General features: G+C 51.7%; 1 protein-coding gene across 6 annotated transcripts in view; it reads right to left on the bottom strand.

Moving 5' to 3' along the window:
• CYFIP1 (cytoplasmic FMR1 interacting protein 1) overlaps window positions 1–21,551 on the bottom strand; it is a 110,520-nt gene that overhangs the window by 27,964 nt on the left and 61,005 nt on the right. For all 6 annotated transcript variants that reach the window (XM_030930318.1, XM_030930320.1, XM_030930315.1 and 3 more), the window contains 7 exons: window positions 20,922–21,075; window positions 18,962–19,118; window positions 16,144–16,240; window positions 14,386–14,462; window positions 14,171–14,279; window positions 12,530–12,649; window positions 7,342–7,541 (listed from right to left, as the gene is read on the bottom strand). In XM_030930318.1, coding sequence (XP_030786178.1) covers window positions 7,342–7,541; window positions 12,530–12,649; window positions 14,171–14,279; window positions 14,386–14,462; window positions 16,144–16,240; window positions 18,962–19,118; window positions 20,922–21,075 — 914 coding nt within the window. The remainder of the gene's footprint in view (window positions 1–7,341; window positions 7,542–12,529; window positions 12,650–14,170; window positions 14,280–14,385; window positions 14,463–16,143; window positions 16,241–18,961; window positions 19,119–20,921; window positions 21,076–21,551) is intronic.

The raw sequence follows: 21,551 nt of genomic DNA, 5'->3' as shown, positions 1-21,551 counted from the left end.
GATTACAGGCGTGAGCCACTGCGCCCAGCCACTCAGTCTGTATATTTCTAAATAATACATTTCTACAACTTCTTCATCAAGTTTACATGCTGACTGACTCCTGGTAGGATTTGGCGGCCTCTGGCGCAGTTCTAGGAGGCAGTCTCTACATCCTCACTTCTGAGTGACAGGAATGACTGGTATCACGGGGCCACACCTGACTTTATGCCAGCAAGATGACTCCACACGGGCCTGGCCACACCAAAAGACAGCATGGGGTTAGAGGCCTGGGGCTGCATGCGCCTGAACTCAGCCGACCTCCCGGGAGGCTCAGCCACACGGCCAGTGATTCAGTCAACTGTGTCCATGCCACAAAACCCCAACAAAAACTGAACACTGCAGCCCAAGTGAGCGCCCCTGGCTGGTACCCTGAGGACTGTCGCCCCTCGGGGCTCGGAAGGTGATGCGTCCCTGAGGACAGGGAAAGCTTTGCACATGGAAACCTCCCACTTTGCCCTGCACGTCCTTCCAACATGCATCCTTTCCTCCAACTGACTGTAACCGTATTAGGGCACGCTCAGTGAGTATTGCGGACCTGTCACCTGAGGAGCTGGGGAGGGTGGATCCAGAACTGCAACCTGCTGGTTAGAAGTGAGGGTGGCCCCGGGGACCCCAAATGTGTGGCTGGCGTCTGCAGCAAAGGCAGTCTTGTGGAGGACTGTGCCCTCAGACGTCGCAGTTTGACAAGGTCACTGCAGTCCCCTACGAGGAAAACTAAGTTTCAGCACCAATATCCCAAGCCCCCACTGCTGTGTCTCAGGTAAACTGAGGTTCAGCTCTAGCCTTATTTTGACCTGGTCAGTGCTGGGCCCAACAGCAGCTTTTTTTCTTTGTGTTGATCCTGCTTGAGGTTTATTGAGCTTCTTGTATCTGTAGGTTTATCGTTTTCATCAAATCTGGGAAATTCAAGGGCATTAATTTTGAAATCTTTTCTGCCCACCCACCACCTATGACTAGGATTCCAATCACAGGCATATTCGAATCGCTGTTTGTCTCTCAGTTTGCTGAGGCCCTTCTCGTTTTTTTCATCACTTGTTTCTTTTGGTGCTTCAGTTCAGCTAGTTTCCATTGTTATAATCTCGAACTCACTCAGTTCCTGCAAAGTCTACTCTGAAATTCGGCCCAACAAGTAATTTTTCATTCCAGGTACTGCATTTCGGCTTTAATTCACTGGATCATTTTATGTAACATCCATTTATCTCCGCACTGTTTTGCTGTGAACCCTTGAGCACACGCATAGCTGCTGACTTAACATCCTTGTCTGCAAATTCCATCATCTCTGTCATTTCTGAGTCTGTTTTGTAGAGTGACGTTTCTCCAGGCTATGGGTCACATTTTCCTGGTTCTTGGCATATCTAGTAAATCTTGATTGGGCGCTGGGCATTTCAGCGTCATGTTGCACATCTTGACTTTGTTCCTGTCTTTCAGAGAGTGTTGGCGCAGCACGGCGGCTCGCGCCTGTAATCCCAGCACTTTGGGAGGCCGAGGCGGGTGGATCACCTGAAGTCAGTAGTTCAAGACCAGCCTGACCAACATGGTGAAACCCTGTCTCTACTAAAAATACAAAAATTAGCCAGGCATGGTGGCGCATGCCTGTAATCCCAGGTACTCGGGAGGCTGAGGCAGGAAGAATCGCTTGAACCCAGGAGGTGGAGGTTGCAGTGAGCCAAGATTACGCCATTGCACTCCAGCCTGGGCAATGAGAGCGAAACTCTGTCTCCAAAAAAAAAAAAGGAAAACTAATGCAACAAAGGGACGTGGAGAACAGAATGAGAAGGTCTAACATACATCTAACTGAAGTCCAGAATGGCAAGAATAGGGAGAAAAAAGGAGAGAGAGAGTTGAGTGTCTTGGGGGACAGGCAGTTGACTTGTCAATCTGCTGGATCTTGTCATGACGCATTTTTGGCACTTCTGGAGGTGGGCATAATTCAGTACCTCTGGCATCTCCAGTGAACAGGGTTTTTTTTTTTTAAAGACAGTCTCACTCTGTCACCCAGATTGGAGTGCAGTCACGCATTCTCGGCTTACTGCAGCCTTGACCTCCTGGGTTCAAGTGATCCTCCCACCTCAGCCTCCTGAGTAGCCGGGACTACAGTCACCTGCCACCACGCCTGGCTAATTTTTGTAATTTTAGTAGAGGTGGAATTTCACCATGTTGGCCAGGCCGGTCTCAAACTCCTGACCTCAAGTAACTTGCCTGCCTTGGCCTCCCAAAGTGCTGGGATTACAGGCGTGAGCCACTGCCCAGCCGCAAGAGGGTCCCATTCTTCTTGCTGGTAGGAAGTCAGAAGCCTCCTGGCCTTGTGTGAGTGCTGAGAATCATTCAGCTAACAGCTCCCTGGCACACGCACAGTTTAGTATTCAAGCAAAGGCTATGGGACGCCCACGTGGTTTCAGGAGCTGTTTCTGTTAAGCTCCCTCCTCTCTCATACTCCACCCTGCAAATCCCAGCTGCCTCAGCTTCCCTAAGTTCCAATTTGTCCCCTCTACCAAGCAGGAACTTCCAAGCTGTATTTGGACTGTTCCTCTCTGAACTTGGTCCAGAAAGTGCTTCTGGATGGAAAGCCAGGAAGATCGCAGGGCTCACCTCACCTGCTTCCCTCCCCTCAGCGAGAGGTCCGAGTCTGAAAACAGTTGATCCATAAGTTCTGTCCAGTTTTTCACTTAAGGAGAAAGAATAAATCTATACCTTGTTACTCTACCATTCCCCAAAATTTTATTTTTTATTAATTTGAGACGAAATTTATTTATTTACTTATTTTGAGATGGAGTCTCACTCTGTCACCCAGGCTGGAGTGCAGTGGTGCAATCTCAGCTTACTGCAACCTCCGCCTCCTGGGTTCAAGCGATTCTCGTGCCTCGGCCTCCTGAGTAGCTGGGACTACAGGTGCATGCCACCATACCTGGCTACATAATTTTAAACACAATATTTTACTATTCTCAACCTAAAGGCAAAAAATTGATAACAAATACTGAACTATATTTGGTAGGTTTGTGTTTTATGGTGGTAAAAATGAGCAATTCTTTCTTATTTTGAGACAAGGTCTTGCTTTGTCACTCAGGCTGGAGTGCAGTGGCACAATCACGGCTCACTACAGCCTAGACCTCCCCAGGCTCAAGTGATTCTCCCATGTCAGCCTTCCAAGTAGCTGAGACTACAGGGGTGTGCTACCACACCCAGCTAATTTTAAAAATCTTTTTAGGCCAGGCGCAGTGGCTCAAGCCTGTAATCCCAGCACTTTGGGAGGCCGAGACGGGCGGATCACGAGGTCAGGAGATCGAGACCATCCTGGCTAATACGGTGAAACCCCGTCTCTACTAAAAAATACAAAAAACCAGCCGGGCGACGAGGCGGGCGCCTGTAGTCCCAGCTACTCGGGAGGCTGAGGCAGGAGAATGGCGTCAACCCGGGAGGCGGAGCTTGCAGTGAGCTGAGAGCCGGCCACTGCACTCCAGCCTGGGCGGCAGAGCCGGACTCCGTCTCAAAAAAAAAAAAAAAAAAAAAAAACACCTTTTGCAGTGGCCGGATCTCAGCTCACTGCAAGCTCCGCCTCCCGGGTTCACGCCATTCTCCTGCCTCAGCCTCCTGAGTAGCTGGGACTACAGGCGCCCGCCACCACGCCCGGCTAGTTTTTTGTATTTTTTAGTAGAGACAGGGTTTCACCGTATTAGCCAGAGATGGTCTCGATCTCCTGACCTCATGATCCACCCGCCTCAGCCTCCCAAAGTGCTGGAATTACAGGCTTGAGCCACCGCACCTGGCCCAGATTTCTATTCTTTAAGCCACCCCGCATGTGGCAGCCACAGGAAGCTTGGACAGTCCACATGCGGAGATGTGCTCACCCCGACCACTGAGAGTACCTGGAAACAAGGACCCCCGAGAACAGTGAGCCCGGGCACACCCAGACTCGGTCTCTCAATGCCATTCTACACTAGAAGGAATCCTTGGAGAAGTGACAGGTTGCAAGGACTGAGCAGGAAAAATACAAGATGAGCCTGGAACACCTTGTGGTGCAGAAGGTTGGCGGTACAGAAAGAGTGGCAGAGATGGCCCTAGGAGACTGAAACCAACCAGGCGGCTCCCACTGCCCAAACCGCACCCACCCCAGCCTCAAAACTCCACAGTAACGTATAACCCGGAGTTTGTACAAATAAGGAAATAATAAACAAATGCTACCACATACAGCAGAATTCCAGCTAGTATCTGCAGAGGGAATGAAGGAGTTGAAACTCAGCTGGACGCAGTGGCTCATACCTGTAATCCCAGAGCTTTGGGAAGCTGAGGCAGGCAGATCACCTCAGGTCAGGAGTTCGAGATCAGCCTGACCAACATAGTGAAACCCCGTCTCTATTAAAAATATAAAAATTAGCTGGGCATGGTGGCATGTACCTGCAGTCCCAGCTACTCGGGAGGCTGAGGCAGGAGAATCGCTTGAACTCAGGAGGCGGAGGCTGCAATGAGCTGAGATCACACCACTGCACTCCAACCTGAGCAACAGAGTAAGACTCTGTCTCGAAAACAGAAAAAAAAAAAAAAACCTCCCTGCTGTTCAACCACCCGTGTGAAGATAAGTGATTCGGGCAGGAATCATCAACAGATGTTAAAATGACTGGGTCAAATTTTAATGAGGGAGTTTGTTTATACCATCTCAAGTCATCTCCCTACAAATTATTTATAACTTTGAAACAAAAACGGCAACACGGCAGTGGGGACACCTGGCAGCCACCACCTCACCCCAGGGACAGAAGTCACCACGAGCAGTGAGGGGACAGTTGCGGCCTTGGGCTCCAGGTGCGCCCCGCTGAGGACACGCCCTCCATCTACGGTCTTCTGGAAAAGAGGCCTAACTCTGGACCCGGAAATACCCTTTTGCCAGCTTCTCTCCAGAGCTGCAGCACTGTCTCACGTTTATCCACTATACAGGTTAAACTCCAGTTGCAGACAACCTAGGTCACCTCCCAGAGCCACCATGCATAGCTCACGAACCGCAAGTTAGTCGAGGCAGCAAGCAAAGTCCTGGCTTGCATCATGCAGCTCTCAGAAAACCCTCAGGCATGAGACTAAAATTCCGGGTAGCATGGTTTTGTGTGTCTTCTCAGGATTTGACATAGAACTTGGATACACAAAATCCTGTTTTAAAATGCCTTTCCCAGATAACACAGCTTTCCTGATTCCACCAAAGACTGTGGGAAACGCAGACACAATGGCTTCTACCACCACTCACGGAAGGTGGAGGTTGCTGAGTAAACCAGAGCTCTTCTGCAGAAAATGCTCCTGCGACATGCTAGGGTTCCCTGTGATTTGCACCTCAAGTGTCCCCAGGCCCCAGGGACCCAGGAGGCTCAGGTCACTGCACGCTGACCTCTGCCCAACAGGTGTGGCCAGAGGCAGCAGCTCTGGGTCTCTTGGGGAAACAGGTGACACACACAAAGGTGGGTTCCAGATAAGATGGAACCAGCCTGCCTGTGTCCAGGGGCCTCCTGCCGCCCACAGTGCGGACGAGTGCGGCTGCCTGGGTGTAAGGCCCCAGCAGACGGCTCTGAGCAGCCGCACGCACGGCACCGGGTGCACCGTGCTGATCTGCACACAGGAGCATTCCTGTCACCTCCCGGGGTGTGGGGAAGGAGGTAGCTGGCCGTCCCTCCCTGCTGCTGTGATGTATGTGGTACTGCAGGGGTGCAGACTCGGGGGATGGAGGGGCCGAGGGCCACCCGTGCCTCACTTCAGAGGACAAATACATTTTTACCAAGGAAACCTCTGGGGGCGTTCACTCATTTTTTCCTCATCTATGTATCCATGATTTCTCTTTTTTTTTTTTTTTTTTTTTGAGGCGGAGTCTCGCTCTGTCGCCTGGACTGGAGTGCAGTGGCCGGATCTCAGCTCACTGCAAGCTCCGCCTCCCGGGTTTATGCCCTTCTCCTGCCTCAGCCTCCCGAGTAGCTGGGACTACAGGCGCCCGCCACCTCGCCCGGCTAGTTTTCGTATTTTTAGTAGAGACAGGGTTTCACCGTGTTAGCCAGGATGGTCTCGATCTCCTGACCTCGTGATCCGCCCGTCTCGGCCTCCCAAAGTGCTGGGATTACAGGCTTGAGCCACCGCGCCTGGCCGATTTCTCATTTTTCTAGAATTTTGATACATTACTTGTGTAAGAATATTTTTTCAATTAATTCCAAGCATAAACATCTTTAAAAAATGTTGAGGAAAAGCGACACCGTAAAGGCGAGTTAAACAGAGATGGTGGTCTTCACGGCTTGGTTTCCATGGACACTCCCAGCCCAGCCTGGAGGCCCCTGAGCCGAGGAAACCGAGCCAGGTGCCGCCACCTGCAGCCGAGTGCGTGGCCACGACCCTGGAGAATGGCCTCAGTGACGCAATGCACCTGGGCCTGACCCACAGCCCCATAGGAAACGTTGCCCTGCACTCAGGGGTCCTGAATGGACGACAGCCATGGCAGGCAGGATTGGCCGCGGGGCAGCCACTCCTCTCCTCTGCCATCAGAGCTCGGCATCCTGTCTCCCCAGACACAAAACTCTGGGCCTACGAGTCAGTAAGAATTCAGCCACATGTGGGCGGATGCAGAGATCCAGGGGCAGGCACAAGCACTTATTTGTAAAAGTGTTCCCAACACACGCATGTGCACACACGTGCACCACCTGCACTCCTCTGCCTCTGGGTGGAGCTCGGTGGCCAGGCACCTTGCTTGGTGCCCTAGTCATCCCCCCGGGCTGCTGGTGCCTATGGGAAGGCATGGTGGGTGACACACACACGTCCCTGGCACGAGCTGACACTGTGTAGGAGCTGAACTCAGTGCACAGAGAAGGAACCTCAGCCAGAATGGCCGCTGCCCGGTGTGTGGAGCCCAAGGCAGGGCTGTCTCGGGACTCAGGCTTACCCCGAGGCTGAACCTCAGGATACTGCCAGCATCCACCGTTTCACCACCAATCACATCACTTCACGTTGTCCATGGGCGGTGGGTGGGAGGGTGGCTCCTCCACACCCCAACATCCCAGCACGGAAGCATGAGAAGGAGTCACCCCACTTCTACCATCAGCAGACAGAAAGCCAGGAGATGCAGCCCATTCCAGCCCCACGTGCAAAGCCACGACCGTCCACGCGAGGGTGGGCCTGAGGCTGCCTGTGCACACGGAAGCCACCCGAGGGCCTGTGTGCTCTTCATGTTGAGAAGTGATGGGGAGCGGGAAGAGCGGGGAGACAGGGACCTGGTGCCATGGAGGAAGCCTGCGGGGACGGGGGTCCCTGAGCTCCTCCCGTGGGTGCCTGCATGGCGGGCACGCTCACCGGTTGGTAGAGCCGTTGTAGCAGTAGTTGGGCAGGAAGTCGTAGTTGAGCTCCCAGAAGACGTGCAGGGTGATCCTCCCGTAGGGCGCTGACACATTGTGGTTGGCCTCCCGGAACATGGCGTCGAAGCTGTCCAGCGTCAGGTACCGGCTCAGCAGCTTGTGCGTCATGCGGTTGATTTCCAACAGGCCATCCAGCTCCTGTGGGACCAAAGACGGGTGGGTGAGAGCTGGTCCAGGCCGGAAAGAGGCGCTGAGTGGCCTCTGATCCCACCCAGGCCTCACGGTGCCAGCAGGTGTAGGCTCTGACAGGTGACACGAGCTTGCTTCTTGAAGGGCACCCCACCTTTTTGCAGTCACTCCCACTGGGCCACGCCTTTCTCCACTGCAGTCACCTCCACGCCACCTACCCCTGCCGTCCAGCACCCTGTGAGGCAGTGCACGTGTGGTCTGCTACTGCCACCCTTCCCCCCATGCGCCCGCTGAGCCCCAGCCCCGCCCTGCAGCATAAGCCCAGCCGGTGGCTGCATCTCCCTGGGCACTGGAGCTGAGCCAGCTTTCTCTGAGGTGCCTGGAGACACTGAAAAGCACGTGTGGGTGGCAGGGCAGGTGCGCTCGTTCTCACAGGCCTTGCAACCCCTCATGTGTGCTGCTCTAGAGCTGGTCCAGGCTGCACTGTCCAATGTGGCAGGTGGGGCCAGAGCACAGCTGCCACCACCTGAGGGGCACTACACAAGACACCAGATTTCAAAGACTGAGTAGGATGAAACAGACTAGCAAATATCCACCTCAATTATAATGCCATAGGAATGACGTGGTGAACTGATAATATGGGGATACAGTGGATGAAGCACATTATGGAAAATAACTTCACCTATTTTCTTTTCTAATGTGACCATGGGAAAATTTCAAATTACGGATCTGACTTGCATTCTATTTCTATTGGACAGTCATGGCCTCGGTCAAAGCTTTGACTAAAATTTTACTCAAAATCATATTTGGCCGATGCCAACAGAAACACCATGGCCTGTACCAAATTACACTCGCAAAAAAAAGGCCGCTCCAGGTCTCTGAGTCCCAACCCGTTTGCCTCCAACGGCGAACACGCAGAGCCCTGCTCCGCAGTGCAGAGATGCTCACAGGGACACGCACGGTGCCCGCCAGCGCCCAGTGTCTGCCAGCCAAGGTCTGTTCTCCAGGAACGAACAATCCTCCGAGCCCTGGCACGTTCGTGACCATCTGTCTGCAGCCTTTATTCTCAGAAGGTCGATTTGACCGGCGACCAAACCCTCGATTCACACTTCCTTTCCTTGGCTCCGGCGAAGGTCCGAGGACAATCGGATTTTCCTTCCCTGCCTGCCCTGCTCAGACAGCCCAAGGACTTCTTCCTCATCTGGAAAGTCCAAAACTTTCCCTGCAATACCATTTTTAACATATTGGTATTTTTTTTCTAATCTTCAACCAGTCTACGATGCCATATTTCTAAGTGTTGACCAGTTGGGATCGGTTTTACCGAGTACATGCTGTATGCTTTTAATAGACACTTTCAACGCGTCTTCTATTTTACCAACATTTTCTTGAAGTGAACGCCAGTCAGCCCTGTTCCGCTGCTTTGGTTTTCTTCTTGAGGAACCTGTATGACAGGTACGTTGACCCTTTATCCTCCATCATGATGATCATTTGACAGCATCATTTCCTCTCAAATTTGCTTTAATTTCTTTTTGCTTTTAAAAATGTACCTCTTTCTTTTTTTTGGAGACGGAGTCTCGCTCTGTCACCCAGGCTGGAGGGCAGGGACATGATCTCAGCTCACTGCAAGCTCCATCTCCTGGGTTCACGCCATTCTCCTGCCTCAGCCTCCCGGGTAGCTAGGACTACAGGCGCCGCCACCACGTCCTGCTAATTTTTTGTTTTTGTTTTTAGTAGAGGCGGGGTTTCACCGTGTTAGCCAGGATGGTCTTGATCTGACCTTGTGATCGGCCCGCCTCAGCCTCCCAAAGTGCTGGGATTACAGGCGTGAGCCACCGCGCCTGGCCTTCATTCTTATTTCTAAGTCATCATCCATTGTGTTATTTCTGGTGTAGGTCTGCAGTTTTGAAATCTCTTTTTCTTTTCAATTTTTTTCATGAGTTTTCATCACTTCTCTTTTCAAAACTTTCTTTTTTCCTGTAAGCTTATTTCTGGATTTTTTTTTTTTTTTTTTTTTTTGAGACAGAGTCTTGTTGTCACCCAGGCTGGAGTACAATGGCACAATCTTGGCTCACTGCAACCTCTGCCTCCTGAGTTCAAGCAATTCTCCTTCCTCAGCCTCCCAAGTAGCTGGGATTACAGGTGCCCACCACCACGCCTGGCTAATTTTTGTATTTTTAGTAGAGACAGGGTTTTACCATGTTGGCCAGCCTGGTCTTGAACTCCTGACCTCAGGCAATCCACCCACCTCAGCCTCCAAAAGTACTGGGATTACAGGTGTGAGCTACCGTGCCTAGCCTATTTCTGGCTTTCTAAAAATTTTGATTTATATTATTCTTTCACAGCAGCTACTACTTGCTTAATCTCTTTCAGCTGACGGTGAAAAACGAGGTTCCAGTCTGCACGGTCCATGGGGGTGTCTGGCGTGCCTCCGCTGCCTGCAGGGACAATGCTGTGCACTTCCATTTTCTTTTTTGCTGTAAAACGTCTAAAGGGGATTGGACCATGATCCTTACCTGCGGCTCGACTGGAAGTGAAATAAGCTCCCTCACGCTTCTGAACAGGAAGAGGGGTTGGTCAGGGCCAACAGTAACAGCGCTGGCTCAAACCTTCTGAGACCTGCCTCTCAGGCTCCCCTCCGCCACGACCCTAGCCCTTACAGCTTACATGCTATTCCCAGCAGCTTCTCCCATGGGCAGCTTTGTCTTCGGAGGGAATTTTGATTTATTCAATTCCAGAGTCAGCAGCGTCAATCCCAATCTCACCTAAGGCATCTTTGAAGAGTTCTAAGTTATCCTCTGTAGGCCATCAGCCGGGGCTCCTTGACTCCAATGGTGCCAGGTGGTGGGCAGCACAACCCACGTGAACTCAAATGGCTTGACCCACAGGAGTGCCAGTGTGGACTAGCAGGGCTGGCACAAACGACCAGCCTTTGGAAGCCTCATTTGGTCTGGATAAAGGGAAAAGCCCTAGGCCTACCCAGTACAACCCTAACTTCAATCACCATACAAGAAATCACGGCTCCTCAACCAGTTCTCAGACCCAGAGCTCCTTGGGTGAAGGGGAGAAAGGACCTCACGCATTTTGTTAGAAAACGCATAGTGTAAACCCTCCCCTGGTTCCCCCAATGGAAACGGATGTGTGGCCATGGACCATTGACCGTGCACTGGAGAAGGGAAGACAACCAGCCCGCTCAGGCTTACTGCACACTAGCTCTGATCACATCCTCAAGATCCAAAGGCACCGAGGCCGAGGGTCAGAGTTGGGGGTGGTCAGGTGATCCACAGAGCTGTGGCTCGGGGTCCCGCTCAGAGGTCCCCCTGTGGCTCCGGCCCTGGCTCCAGCATGTGCAGTTGGGTGGCGCACCTCAGTGGCAGGCCGGTGTCTTCTGTCCACGTTAAGGTCTTTCTGCCATCTTCTCTTCAGACAACCCTTCCGTGATGCCACGCTCTCTCTCACCTTCCTTGATGCCACGCTCTCTCTCACCTTCCGTGATGCCACGCTCTCTCTCATCTTCCGTGATGCCATGCTCTCTCTCACCTCCTCTAACATTCCAGTGACACGTAGGTCTTTCCACTGTTTTCAACTTTCTTTTTTTTTTTTTTTTTTTTTTTTGAGACGGAGTCTCGCTCTGTCGCCTAGGCTGGAGTGCAGTGGCCGGATCTCAGCTCACTGCAAGCTCCGCCTCCTGGGTTCACGCCATTCTCCTGCCTCAGCCTCCCGAGTAGCTGGGACTACAGGCGCCCGCCAGGTCGCCCGGCTAGTTTTTTTGTGTGTTTTTAGTAGAGACGGGGTTTCACCGTGTTAGCCAGGATGGTCTTGATCTCCTGACCTCGTGATCCGCCCGTCTCGGCCTCCCAAAGTGCTGGGATTACAGGCTTGAGCCACCGCGCCCGGCCTGTTTTCCACTTTCTTACGCTCTTTTCTGTTTCATCCATTTTCACTTTTCTCTGTTCCCCAGTTCAGATGTTTTTAATGCTTGTTTTCCTGTTCCTTAGTCTTGCCCCTTCCTGTGTTCAAATTCTGACAGAGACACAGGGAAAAACGGCAGAGACAGAGGCGGGTCTAACCTGCAGCTCCCACTCCGACGAACAGAGCAGCGAGTGAAGACTCACACTGCAAACTTTGGCTTCAAGGAATTCCACAGGGACATAACAGGAAAGCCAGGAGAATCCACGGACCCTCTGAAGGAAGCGGCTTGCTCTGCAGGCTCCGGGAGGCAGCCGAAAAATGGCTGAGGGCCCAGAGAGGGTGAGGGGGGAACGCTGGCCCCGAACACACATCCTCACTGGGAAACCTGAAGGTCCAGGTAACAGGAGAAGGATTAGACCTCACCTGGAGCTGAGATGAACTGAGACAGCCGAGCGAAATGTAGGGGTAGAGGAATTAGCAGGAAGGGTCTTGTGGGCTCTCTCGGTCCCTAAACAAGACATTTCTTTTTTTTCTTGAGATGGAGTCTTGCTGTGTCTCCCAGGCTGGAGTGCAGTGGCGTGATCTCGGCTCACTGCAACCTCTGCCTCCTGGATTCAAGCAATTCTCCTGCCTCAGCTGCCCGAGTAGCTGGGAATACAGGTGCGCCCACCATCACGCCCAGCTAATTTTTGTAGTTTTAGTAGAGATGGGGTTTCATTATGCTGGCCAAGGTGGTCTCGAACTCCTCAGCCCAAATGATCCACCTGCCTCAGCCTCCCAAAGTGCTGGGATTACAGGCATGAGCCACCACACTGGTCAAAGTCAAACATTTTTATCTCCTAGCTCGTTAATACTAAAATGTAAACATGTTATTAAGCGGTGTGCTACCTTTTGCCATAGTTAACGATTCTTTTCAAGACTGGGGTTATGTGATCATTAAAATCGATTTAGCATTGTGAACATGAGTGTAGATGCTGCAAAAGAGGCTTGGCATAGGCCATGCTCAGTGAGTGCATCTCTATTATCTATACAAGAACTGGACCTACCCTTAGTCCAATTTATCAATAGGGCAAAGTAAAATTACTTACAACTATGGAGGTCAAATCCTCACTTTCAAATCGTCCAATCGCCAGTTCCAGGGACTTACACACGGCTGCTGAGACACGCTGCGTGATCAGACGATTGAGGTCTATTGACCTGCCGAGGAGCTGGCGTACACAGAGAAGGACGGCAGGGAAAGAGTGGACATGAGCAGCTCAAAAACAACAAAAGCCTCCCCAGAGACCCTGGAGAAGCTGGTCTGTCAATAACAACACCCTTTACAACCATGTTCAGGACCCATCTCCCTGCAGACACGGCAGCCTGTGTGTGTCTTTCTACAGGTGTTATGATAAATAAGAGAAAATTATTCCCTATTTCAACATACTAGGAACATACTCATACTTAAGTGTTGTTCTGACAACATAAAAATATGACAAAGCCCTGGTGAAAAATGTCCAAAAACGTGCATGGTGATTATCGGTGTAGAGAGAAGAATTAAGTGCCATTTTGTTTTACAGTTTTCCACATTTTACTAGTTTTGTGTGTGCGATATAACATCACTTTTAACTATTTTTCTTTTTTTAATGTTTTGGGTATGCAGTAAGGGTACATATTTATGGGGTACATGACATGTTTTGATACAGGCATGCAATGTGTATTATTTTTTTAAAAGCTGTAAAAAATAAGCACCGTATATCTTTAAATTCTTTCTGCTGGCCAGGAGAAAGTTTTCTCTGATGTTCTGAGCTGATGAGTGCTTCTCACCATTCTTTTATTTATTTACTTTTATTTTTATTTTTTTGAGACAGAGTCTCGCTCTGTCGCCCAGGCTGGAGGGCAGTGGTGTGATCTCGGCTCACTGCAAGCTCCACCTCCCGGGTTCACACCATTCTCCTGCCTCAGCCTCCTGAGTCGCTGGGACTACAGGCGCCCGCCACCTCGCCCGGCTAATTTTTTGTATTTTTAGTAAAGACGGGGTTTCACTGTTAGCCAAGATGGTCTCGATCTCCTGACTTTGTGATCTGCCCGCCTTGGCCTCCCAAAGTGCTGGGATTATAGGGGTGAGCTACCACGCCCGGCCTTCATTCTTTTTAAGCTCTGGCTTTTGGGCTCCTGGAGAAGGGCTGACCACTCCAGGCTATGCAGCCCCCAGGAGCCGCAGGGCAGGTCCAGAACGCTGCAGGTGCTCCCTGAGTGTGAGGTGACCCAGCAGAAAGGGCGTGTCTTTCAATGCCTAATAATTTATAAGGACGTTCACAGTCACAAGGCATGCTGATATCTAGTAAAATCTAGTTAGCTATAAGACATTTCAATTTTTCTTTCTTTTTTTTTTTTTTGAGACGGCTCTTTCTCAAAAAACTCTGTCGCCCAGGCTGAAGTGCAGTGGTGCAATCTCAGCTCACTGCAACCTCCACCTCCCGGGTTCAGGTGATTCTCCTGCCTCAGCATCCCAGAGCAGCTGGGACTACAGGCTTGCACCACCACGCCCAGCTAATTTTTGTATTTTTAGTAGAGCCAGGGTTTCGCCACGTTGGACAGGCTGGTCTCGAACTCTTGACCTCAGGTGATCTGCCCGCCTTGGCCTCCCAAAGTGTTGGTATTACAGGCATGAGCCACCGCACCCAGCTGAAAACTCAGTCTTTCCAACGCACACTCTACGTCTTCACCACGGCCCGGCCCCAGCTCACCTGCACATGCCTTTGCTTCAGCAGTGTTTCGTAGCGGTTAGACGGCGGGAGGTGGATCGTGGCTCCCTGATTCTTGCATTCTGATCGTAACCGTTTATCAAGAAGCAAACTAGTACAGAAAGAAGACAAAGTTTTTCATACACTACAAATTGTAATGGGAATGTCAGATCAAATTATGAAACGTTTTGTATCAAAATCACACACCAGATACTCACCTTCCCGCCATAACCTTATAATATCCAAATATCTGGTCTGCTAGCTTGTAAACAAATTGGTCAAAACATAGATTCACCTGAAGAAAAAGAAAGCACATGTTATAGTGTGATTCCCTAAAGCAAGATCAAATAACAAGGTGAAAAACAAAATGTTTCGTTAAGGCAACTAACTGAGGCTTTTTTGTTTTTTTGAGATAAAAGTCCTGCTCTGTCACCCAGGCTGGGGTGCAGCGGTGCGATCTCGGCTCACTGCAAGCTCTGCCTCCCAGCTTCAAGTGATTTTCCTGCCTCAGCCTCCTGAGTAGCTGGGATTACAGGTGCCCGGCAACATGCTGGGCTAATTTTTGTATTTTTAGTAGAGACAAGGTTTTACCATGCTGGTCAGGCTGGTCTTGAATTCGTGACCTCAGGTGATCCACCTGCCTCGGCTTCCCAAAGTGCCATGATTGCAAGTGGGAGCCACTGCACCCGGCCTGAGGCTCTTATTAGGAAAAAGAAACTAGGCCAGGCATGGTGGCTCACACCTGTTAATCCCAGCACTTTGCAAGGCTGAGGTGGGCAAATCACTTAAGGTCAGGAGTTCACCAGCCCAGCCAACATGGCAAAACCCCATCTCTACTAAAAATACAAAAAATTAGCCTGGTGTGGTGGCGCACACCTGTGGTCCCAGCTACTAGGGAGGCTAAGCACGAGAATCGCTTGAACTCGAGAAGCGGAGGTTACAGTGACCCAGATGGCACCACCGCACTCCAGCCTGGGCTACAGAGCGAGACTCCACCTCAAAAAAAGAAAAAGAAACTAATCTTCCTGTCCAACAACAGCACACTAAATAAGCTGCGGTGTGGCCAGGAGTGACCAGCACACAGCCACAGAAAACCAGGCTAGAGCCAATCTTACTGAGGGAGAAAAATATTCCTATTCTCTGAAATGCAAGAGAGAATCAACAAGTCTCTCTTCACCGTGTGCAGTGACCACAAGGCGCTACTGAGCACTGCACGTGGGTCCCTGCCTGGGACAGCTCCACCTACTGTGCACTCCAGGAGACACCACTGAGGGCCGCCCCTGGGCCTTCCCTGGGGCAAAGCGGCTGTTCTGGGTGTGAGATTGGTCAGGAGACACCCCCAAAAGACCCTTACGTGCAGACGGGACTAGTACTACCTCCTGGAACTGTGAGGAGAACACCTGTGCTTGGTGGCAAGCGGGACCCAGGACCTAGGGTGCACGGCAGACAGGGTCAGGAAGGGCATCTGCCCTCCACCCATCCTGCAGGGCTGGGGACCTGTGGCATCTCCCTGAAGCACCATTTTCAGGTGGTCTTTGTGAGAGGGCAGAGGCGGCGACGTGGAGAATAAGGTTCATCTCCTTATATGTGCATACGCTAACCTGAGAATTCCACCTGTGGGAATTTGTCCTATAGAAGTCATGCGATGCAAATAAAAACGTGCCAGGGAGTGCAGCAGAGTGCTATTTATAAAATCTAACACCAAAAAAGTAGAGAAATCAAACAGGAGTTGCTTCAGTGCAAAGATCATAACCGAAAACAGATGAGGACGCAGACACCGCAGTGACATGCGGTCAAGTGAAAAAGCACATCCCGCACTGAGCGCGGGAGCAGATCCACAGAGGAAGGGCTCGCTCCCACATGCTTGCTTCTCGGTTTACGTTATGTTTTAAGGAAAGTTTAATATTTGGAAGAAAAAATGAGAAAGGAGATTTAATTGAGAGAAATGAACAGACACGGAGCTGCATGGGCCTCACCTCGGCCTCGATTTCGTCGTAGAGGAACTGCTTGTTGAACCTGGTGAGCGCGTAGTGGGCGCTGTCATTGTACAGGTCCAGGGAGTAGAGCACATACCTGCAGAGGACACAGCAGTCACCAGCAGCCTCCGCCCCGCACTCGCAGCTCCGATGGCCTCCCCCCACCTCAGAAACTCAACTCCACTTTTCACCTCTCGCGTAAGGAAAAACAATTTTCACTCCAAACATCACAGTACTCCTGTGAAAGCCCCTGGTGGCTGTGCCTGAGGTGGCTGCCACACCCACCAGGCTGTGAGGACACCTGGGGACAGCACACACTCACTCAAGGCCACACACGGTCAAGGGCCTCCACCTGCCTGCATCTTCTCACTTAGCAGACTTTAAAATATTTCACTACAAGTACATAGCGTTTCTTTTTTAACAACAAGAAAATTGAGCTTTTTTTTTATTTCAAGAATGAACTCCAAGGGCCAGGCTTGGTGGCTCACGGCTGTAATCCCAGCATTTTGTGGAGCTGAGGTGTGCGGATCACGAGGTCAGGAGATCGAGACCAGGTGGGCAATATGGCAAGACGCTGTCTCTAAAAAAACTACAAAAAACTATCTGGGTGTGATGGTGCATGCCTGTAGTCCCAGCTACTTGGGAGGCTGAGCGTAGAAGGATCACTTGAGCCTGAGAGGTCGAGGCTGCAATGAACTGAGATCATGCCACTGCACTCTAGCCTGCGTGACAGGAGTGAGACCCTATCCAAAAAAAAAGATAGAGAATGAACTCCAGCACTTTAGGTGGACCAGGCAGGAAGGTAACATGAGGCCAGGAGTTTGAGACCAGGTTGGACAACACTGCAAGACCCCATCTCCACGAAACACAAAACAATTAGCCAGGTGTGATGGCGCACGCCTGTACTCCCAGCTACTCAGGAGGCTGAGGCAGGAGGATCGCCTGAGCCTGGAAGGTTGAAGCTGCAGTGAGCTGTCTTCGCACCACTGCACTCCAGCCTTGGCAATAAAGCAAGACCTTGTCTCTGTTGGGAGCGGGGAGGGGGACAAATGAACTGACTGGAAAAGAACAAAGGTGGTCGGGCGCGGTGGCTCATGCCTGTAATCCCAGCACTTTGGGAGGTCGAGGTGGGCAGATCACGTGAGGTCGGGAGTTTGAGACCAGCCTGGCCAACGTGATGAAACTCATCTCTACTAAAAATACAAAAATTAGCCAGGCGTGGTGGCTCGTGCCTGTAGTCCTAGTTACTTGGGATGCTGAGGCTGAAGAATTGCTTGAACCTGGGAGGCGGAGGTTGTAGTGAACTGAGATTGTGCCACTGCACTCCAGCCTGGGCAACAGAGCAAGGCTTTGCCTCAAAAAAAAAGAAAAAAGAAAAAATTACACCGACGGAAATACATAGATAGCATTAAACATTTAAAAACAAAACCAAAGGTGAAGATCCTGGATCCCACAGCTGACCAGGAGCATCTCCAGCATGGGCGCATGGTTGAAGGCCTATCTCCTACTGCCTCATATCTGGACAAAGGCCATGGCCAGGGGCAAGGAGGCGCATGCCTGAAGGAGGCCTCCGAGCTGGTTCCAGCTCCTCACGCCACCCCAATGCTGTGGAACGAGCCATCAGAGACTCCGCCCACACAGACGGCATGGCCATGCCACAGCCACAGAGAGTGGAAGGTGACTGTCCTCATCATCTCCTGGGCACCACGAGGGATGTGTGAGGACTGACGCACGAGGAACTCAGGGGCTTCCCACTCATGGTGCTCAGAAGACGGACCCGCTGGGCAGCTCCCCAGTCGCCCACCATGAGACACACCCTTTTCCAAACACTTTCCCTTCCATGGACTTCATATTTTGAAAGACTGACCCTTCCATCTAGGTCCAGAGTCCTGACCCCCAAAACAAAGCTGTTCCATCAATACCTCCTTTCCCCACTTCATCTGGGTCAGAGGCTGTCACACACGAGGCTGGCCACAGGACCCCCACATGGCAGCTCCCGGGCATGGCCACCTCACAGGGCCTGCACTACAAAAGCCTGGGGAAGGTCCAGGTTCATCCATCTCCCTGGTCTAGGCCGAGTCCCCGGGTCCCAGCCAGCACCCATGCAAAGGAAGAATGTGACTGGTTCTAGTGCCTGAGCTCTCAGTTCCAGTCTGACGCCAAGAAACTGGTTAGTTACTTGTATTAATCTCTAAAGCTTTACCCCAGGAAACATGACCTTTTTTTTTTTTTTTTTTGGAGACAAGGTCTTGCTACGTGGCCAGGCTAGAATGCAGTGGTGCAATCCATAGCTCACTGCAGCCACAAACTTCTGTGGTAAAGGAATCCTCCCACAACAGCCAGCACACCAGGATAAGTTTTCTCAATTTTTTTTTTTTTTTTTTTGGGGAGGGAGTCCTGCTCTGTCACCAGGCTGGAGTGCAGTGGCGCGATCTCGGCTCACTGCAAGCTCTGCCTCCCGGGTTCACGCCATTCTGCTGTCTCAGCCTCCCGAGCAGCTGGGACTACAGGCGCCCGCCGCCATGCCCAGCTAGTTTTTTTGTATTTTTAGTACAAAACACGGGGTTTCACCGTGTGAGCCAGGATGGTCTCAATCTCCTGCCCTCGTAATCTGCCTGCCTCGGCCTCCCAAAGTGCTGGGATTACAGGTGTGAGCCACCGCGCCCGGTCTTCCCATTTTTGTAGAGATTGGGGTCTTGCTATTTTGTGCAGGCCCAGAAACATGATTTCAAATGAAACAGTCCCGTCCTCCTCCACCTCTTTTGAGACCCCTGGTCACCACACACAAAGGCTGGAGACCGGCCTGCAGGACACGCACTCCATCATGGACGCCTCCTTGGTCTCCAGGATGTGGTCCGTCAGGATCCAGGGCATCGACATCTCAATGGGGAACTGGATCCTCCTGCCCATGGTCAGCTCCAGGAAGAACTCTCGGAACCACAGCTGCGAAAGGTCACAGCACTGCTGCAGCGTTTCTGGGAGGGTTCAAACACCACCACGTTATATCCCACAAGCAAAAAAAAAACCTTTAGCAGAGATGACACAAGGGGCTATGTGTTGGGTGCCTGCTCCTTCTCACTCAGCCCCAAGCCATGCAGCATGGACATGAGTGGGGAGGGGTCACCGGGGCCTTGCACTAGGGACAGGACCAGCTGGGCATGGCTGCAGATAAAGCCGCCTCACCAACCCTGCTAGGGACAGGACCAGCTGGGCATGGCTGCAGATAAAGCCGCCTCACCAACCCTGCTAGGGACAGGACCAGCTGGGCATGGCTGCAGATAAAGCCGCCTCACCAACCCTGCTAGGGACAGGACCAGCTGGGCATGGCTGCAGATAAAGCCACCTCATCAACCCTGTTAGTCCTTCAGTAGGATCCAGGAGAAAGTGTTTTTTTTTTTTTTTTTTTTTTTTTTTTAAGACAGAGTCTCTCTCACTCTGTCACCCAGGCTGGAGGGCAATGGCATGATCATAGCTCACTGCAGCCTTCAACTCCTGGGCTCAAGCCATCCTCCTGCCTCAGCCTCCAGAGTAGCTGAGAACACAGGCACGTGCCACCAAACCTAGCTGATTTTTGTATTTTTTGTAGGGATGGGGGTCTCGTCATGTTGCCCAGGGTGGTCTCAAACTCCCGGCTTCAAGTGATTCTCCTCCCTTGGCTTTCCAAAGGGTTAGGATTAACAGGTGTGAACCACTGTGTTTTACCTAAAAATGCTCTTTTCAAAATGAGACATAAAAACAGGACTTCTGGCTGGGCACAGTGGCTCATGCCAGTAAACCTAGCACTTTGGGAGGCCGAGGCGGGTGGATCACAAGGTCAGGAGATCGAGACCAGCCTGGCCAACATGGTGAAACCCCGTCTCTACCAAAAATACAAAATTAGCCGGGCGCAGTGGCGGGCGCCTGTAATCCCAGATACTCGGGAGGCTGAGGGAGGAGAATCTCTTGAACCTGGGAGGCAGAGGTTGCAATGAGCTGAGACCGCCCCACTATACTCTAGCCTGGGCGACAGAGCAAGACTTCATCTCAAAAAACAAAAAAACAAAAAACAAAACAAAAAAACAAACAGGACTTCTTTACTTTTGCTTAGGATAAAAACCAATGTCCAGGCTGCAGCATTAGAGGCACCCTCAGGGAGGTCTGGCTAATACAAAAATGAGACAGATTAGAAGAGCCCATGCTCGAACTCCATCCTTTCATGGAGTTAACAGCAAAAATGGTACGATTTCCTCCAATACCTGCAGCACCCCAGCCAAGACAGCAGGGTTCCTGTTCTGAGCAAGAGGTGGACACGGACGACTCGATGAGGACACGGGGCAGACACACGGAGGGCAGAGAGCGCACCCACCGGTGGCCAGTCAAGGTGGCCGGTCAAGGTGGCCGGGCGTCACCCAGGATAGGCTTGCCTGGCACAGGGCACCTGCTACCTTCTCCCACGTCATGGACTGCGGGGGCCATTTCTGGTATTTATCAATGCCTGTGTCTCAATTCAGGCACCACATTACATTCGTCTGTGTTTCTGACTCCACACGGGTTGAAAAGATTTTCTGTTCATGTCGCAGGGCCAGCCCAGGCTCCTCAGCTCATACCCTTGTAGGGGCCACGCCCTGTGGAGCGAGCTCAGGCCAGGGACGTGCAGCTGCCGCCACAGAGGGCAGGACGAGTCACCGTCTGGGTGCACCAAGGGACGGGGCGGGGGTGGTCAGGCAGGCGGAAGCACTAGACGGTGTTAGTGGTGTTAGGACATGCCGGGCCGGATGCTGGTCAGCAGTATCTCTTACCACTGAAATTTATCAAGTGAGTGTAGAAGAATGACTCTCGATGAAATTTTTCTATGTCCAATATGGTGGGCCCCTCAAGGCTACTTCTCAAGGTTTTCTTGGAACCACTTTTGTCTGCAATGAGGGACTCTAGCATGGTTCTCACCATGTAAAGCTGGATTATCCAAGGAAACATTTGTGGGGGAGAAAATATACACGGTACATTAGTTACGCCAAACTCAGAAAGCCCACAAGAGAAGGACTGCTCTGCTATGCCCTGGCCGGGAGGGCCCCGCACCAGCTCCCCGAGGGGTCCGGGCGCCTGTCTACGCGGCCACGTTGCTGCTGCTTCGGGGAAAGAACAGCTCGCAGCATAGCCGCTCGCCTCCGTGCCACAAACGTCAAGAGAAACAAATGATGTCTTACCACCAAAGGTTAAAAGGGGTAGGTAGGTGCACGACTGCCTCAGAAACGTGTTAACCGCATGCAAGAGCCTCTCCATGCCCAGAGACTTGAGCTGCCTGAGCAGCTCGGCAGAGCCCAAGGACTCGGCCATGGTGCGCACCAGGTAGAGCTAGACACGGACAGACAGGAGGGAGAGGCAGGAGAGAGACGTTAGTCACGCGACACACACACCCCAGGCAGGGACAC

This window comes from Rhinopithecus roxellana, chromosome 5, assembly GCF_007565055.1.
Source record: "Rhinopithecus roxellana isolate Shanxi Qingling chromosome 5, ASM756505v1, whole genome shotgun sequence".
NCBI lineage: Eukaryota > Metazoa > Chordata > Mammalia > Primates > Cercopithecidae > Rhinopithecus > Rhinopithecus roxellana.
This window is presented reverse-complemented; position numbering and strand designations above follow the sequence as displayed.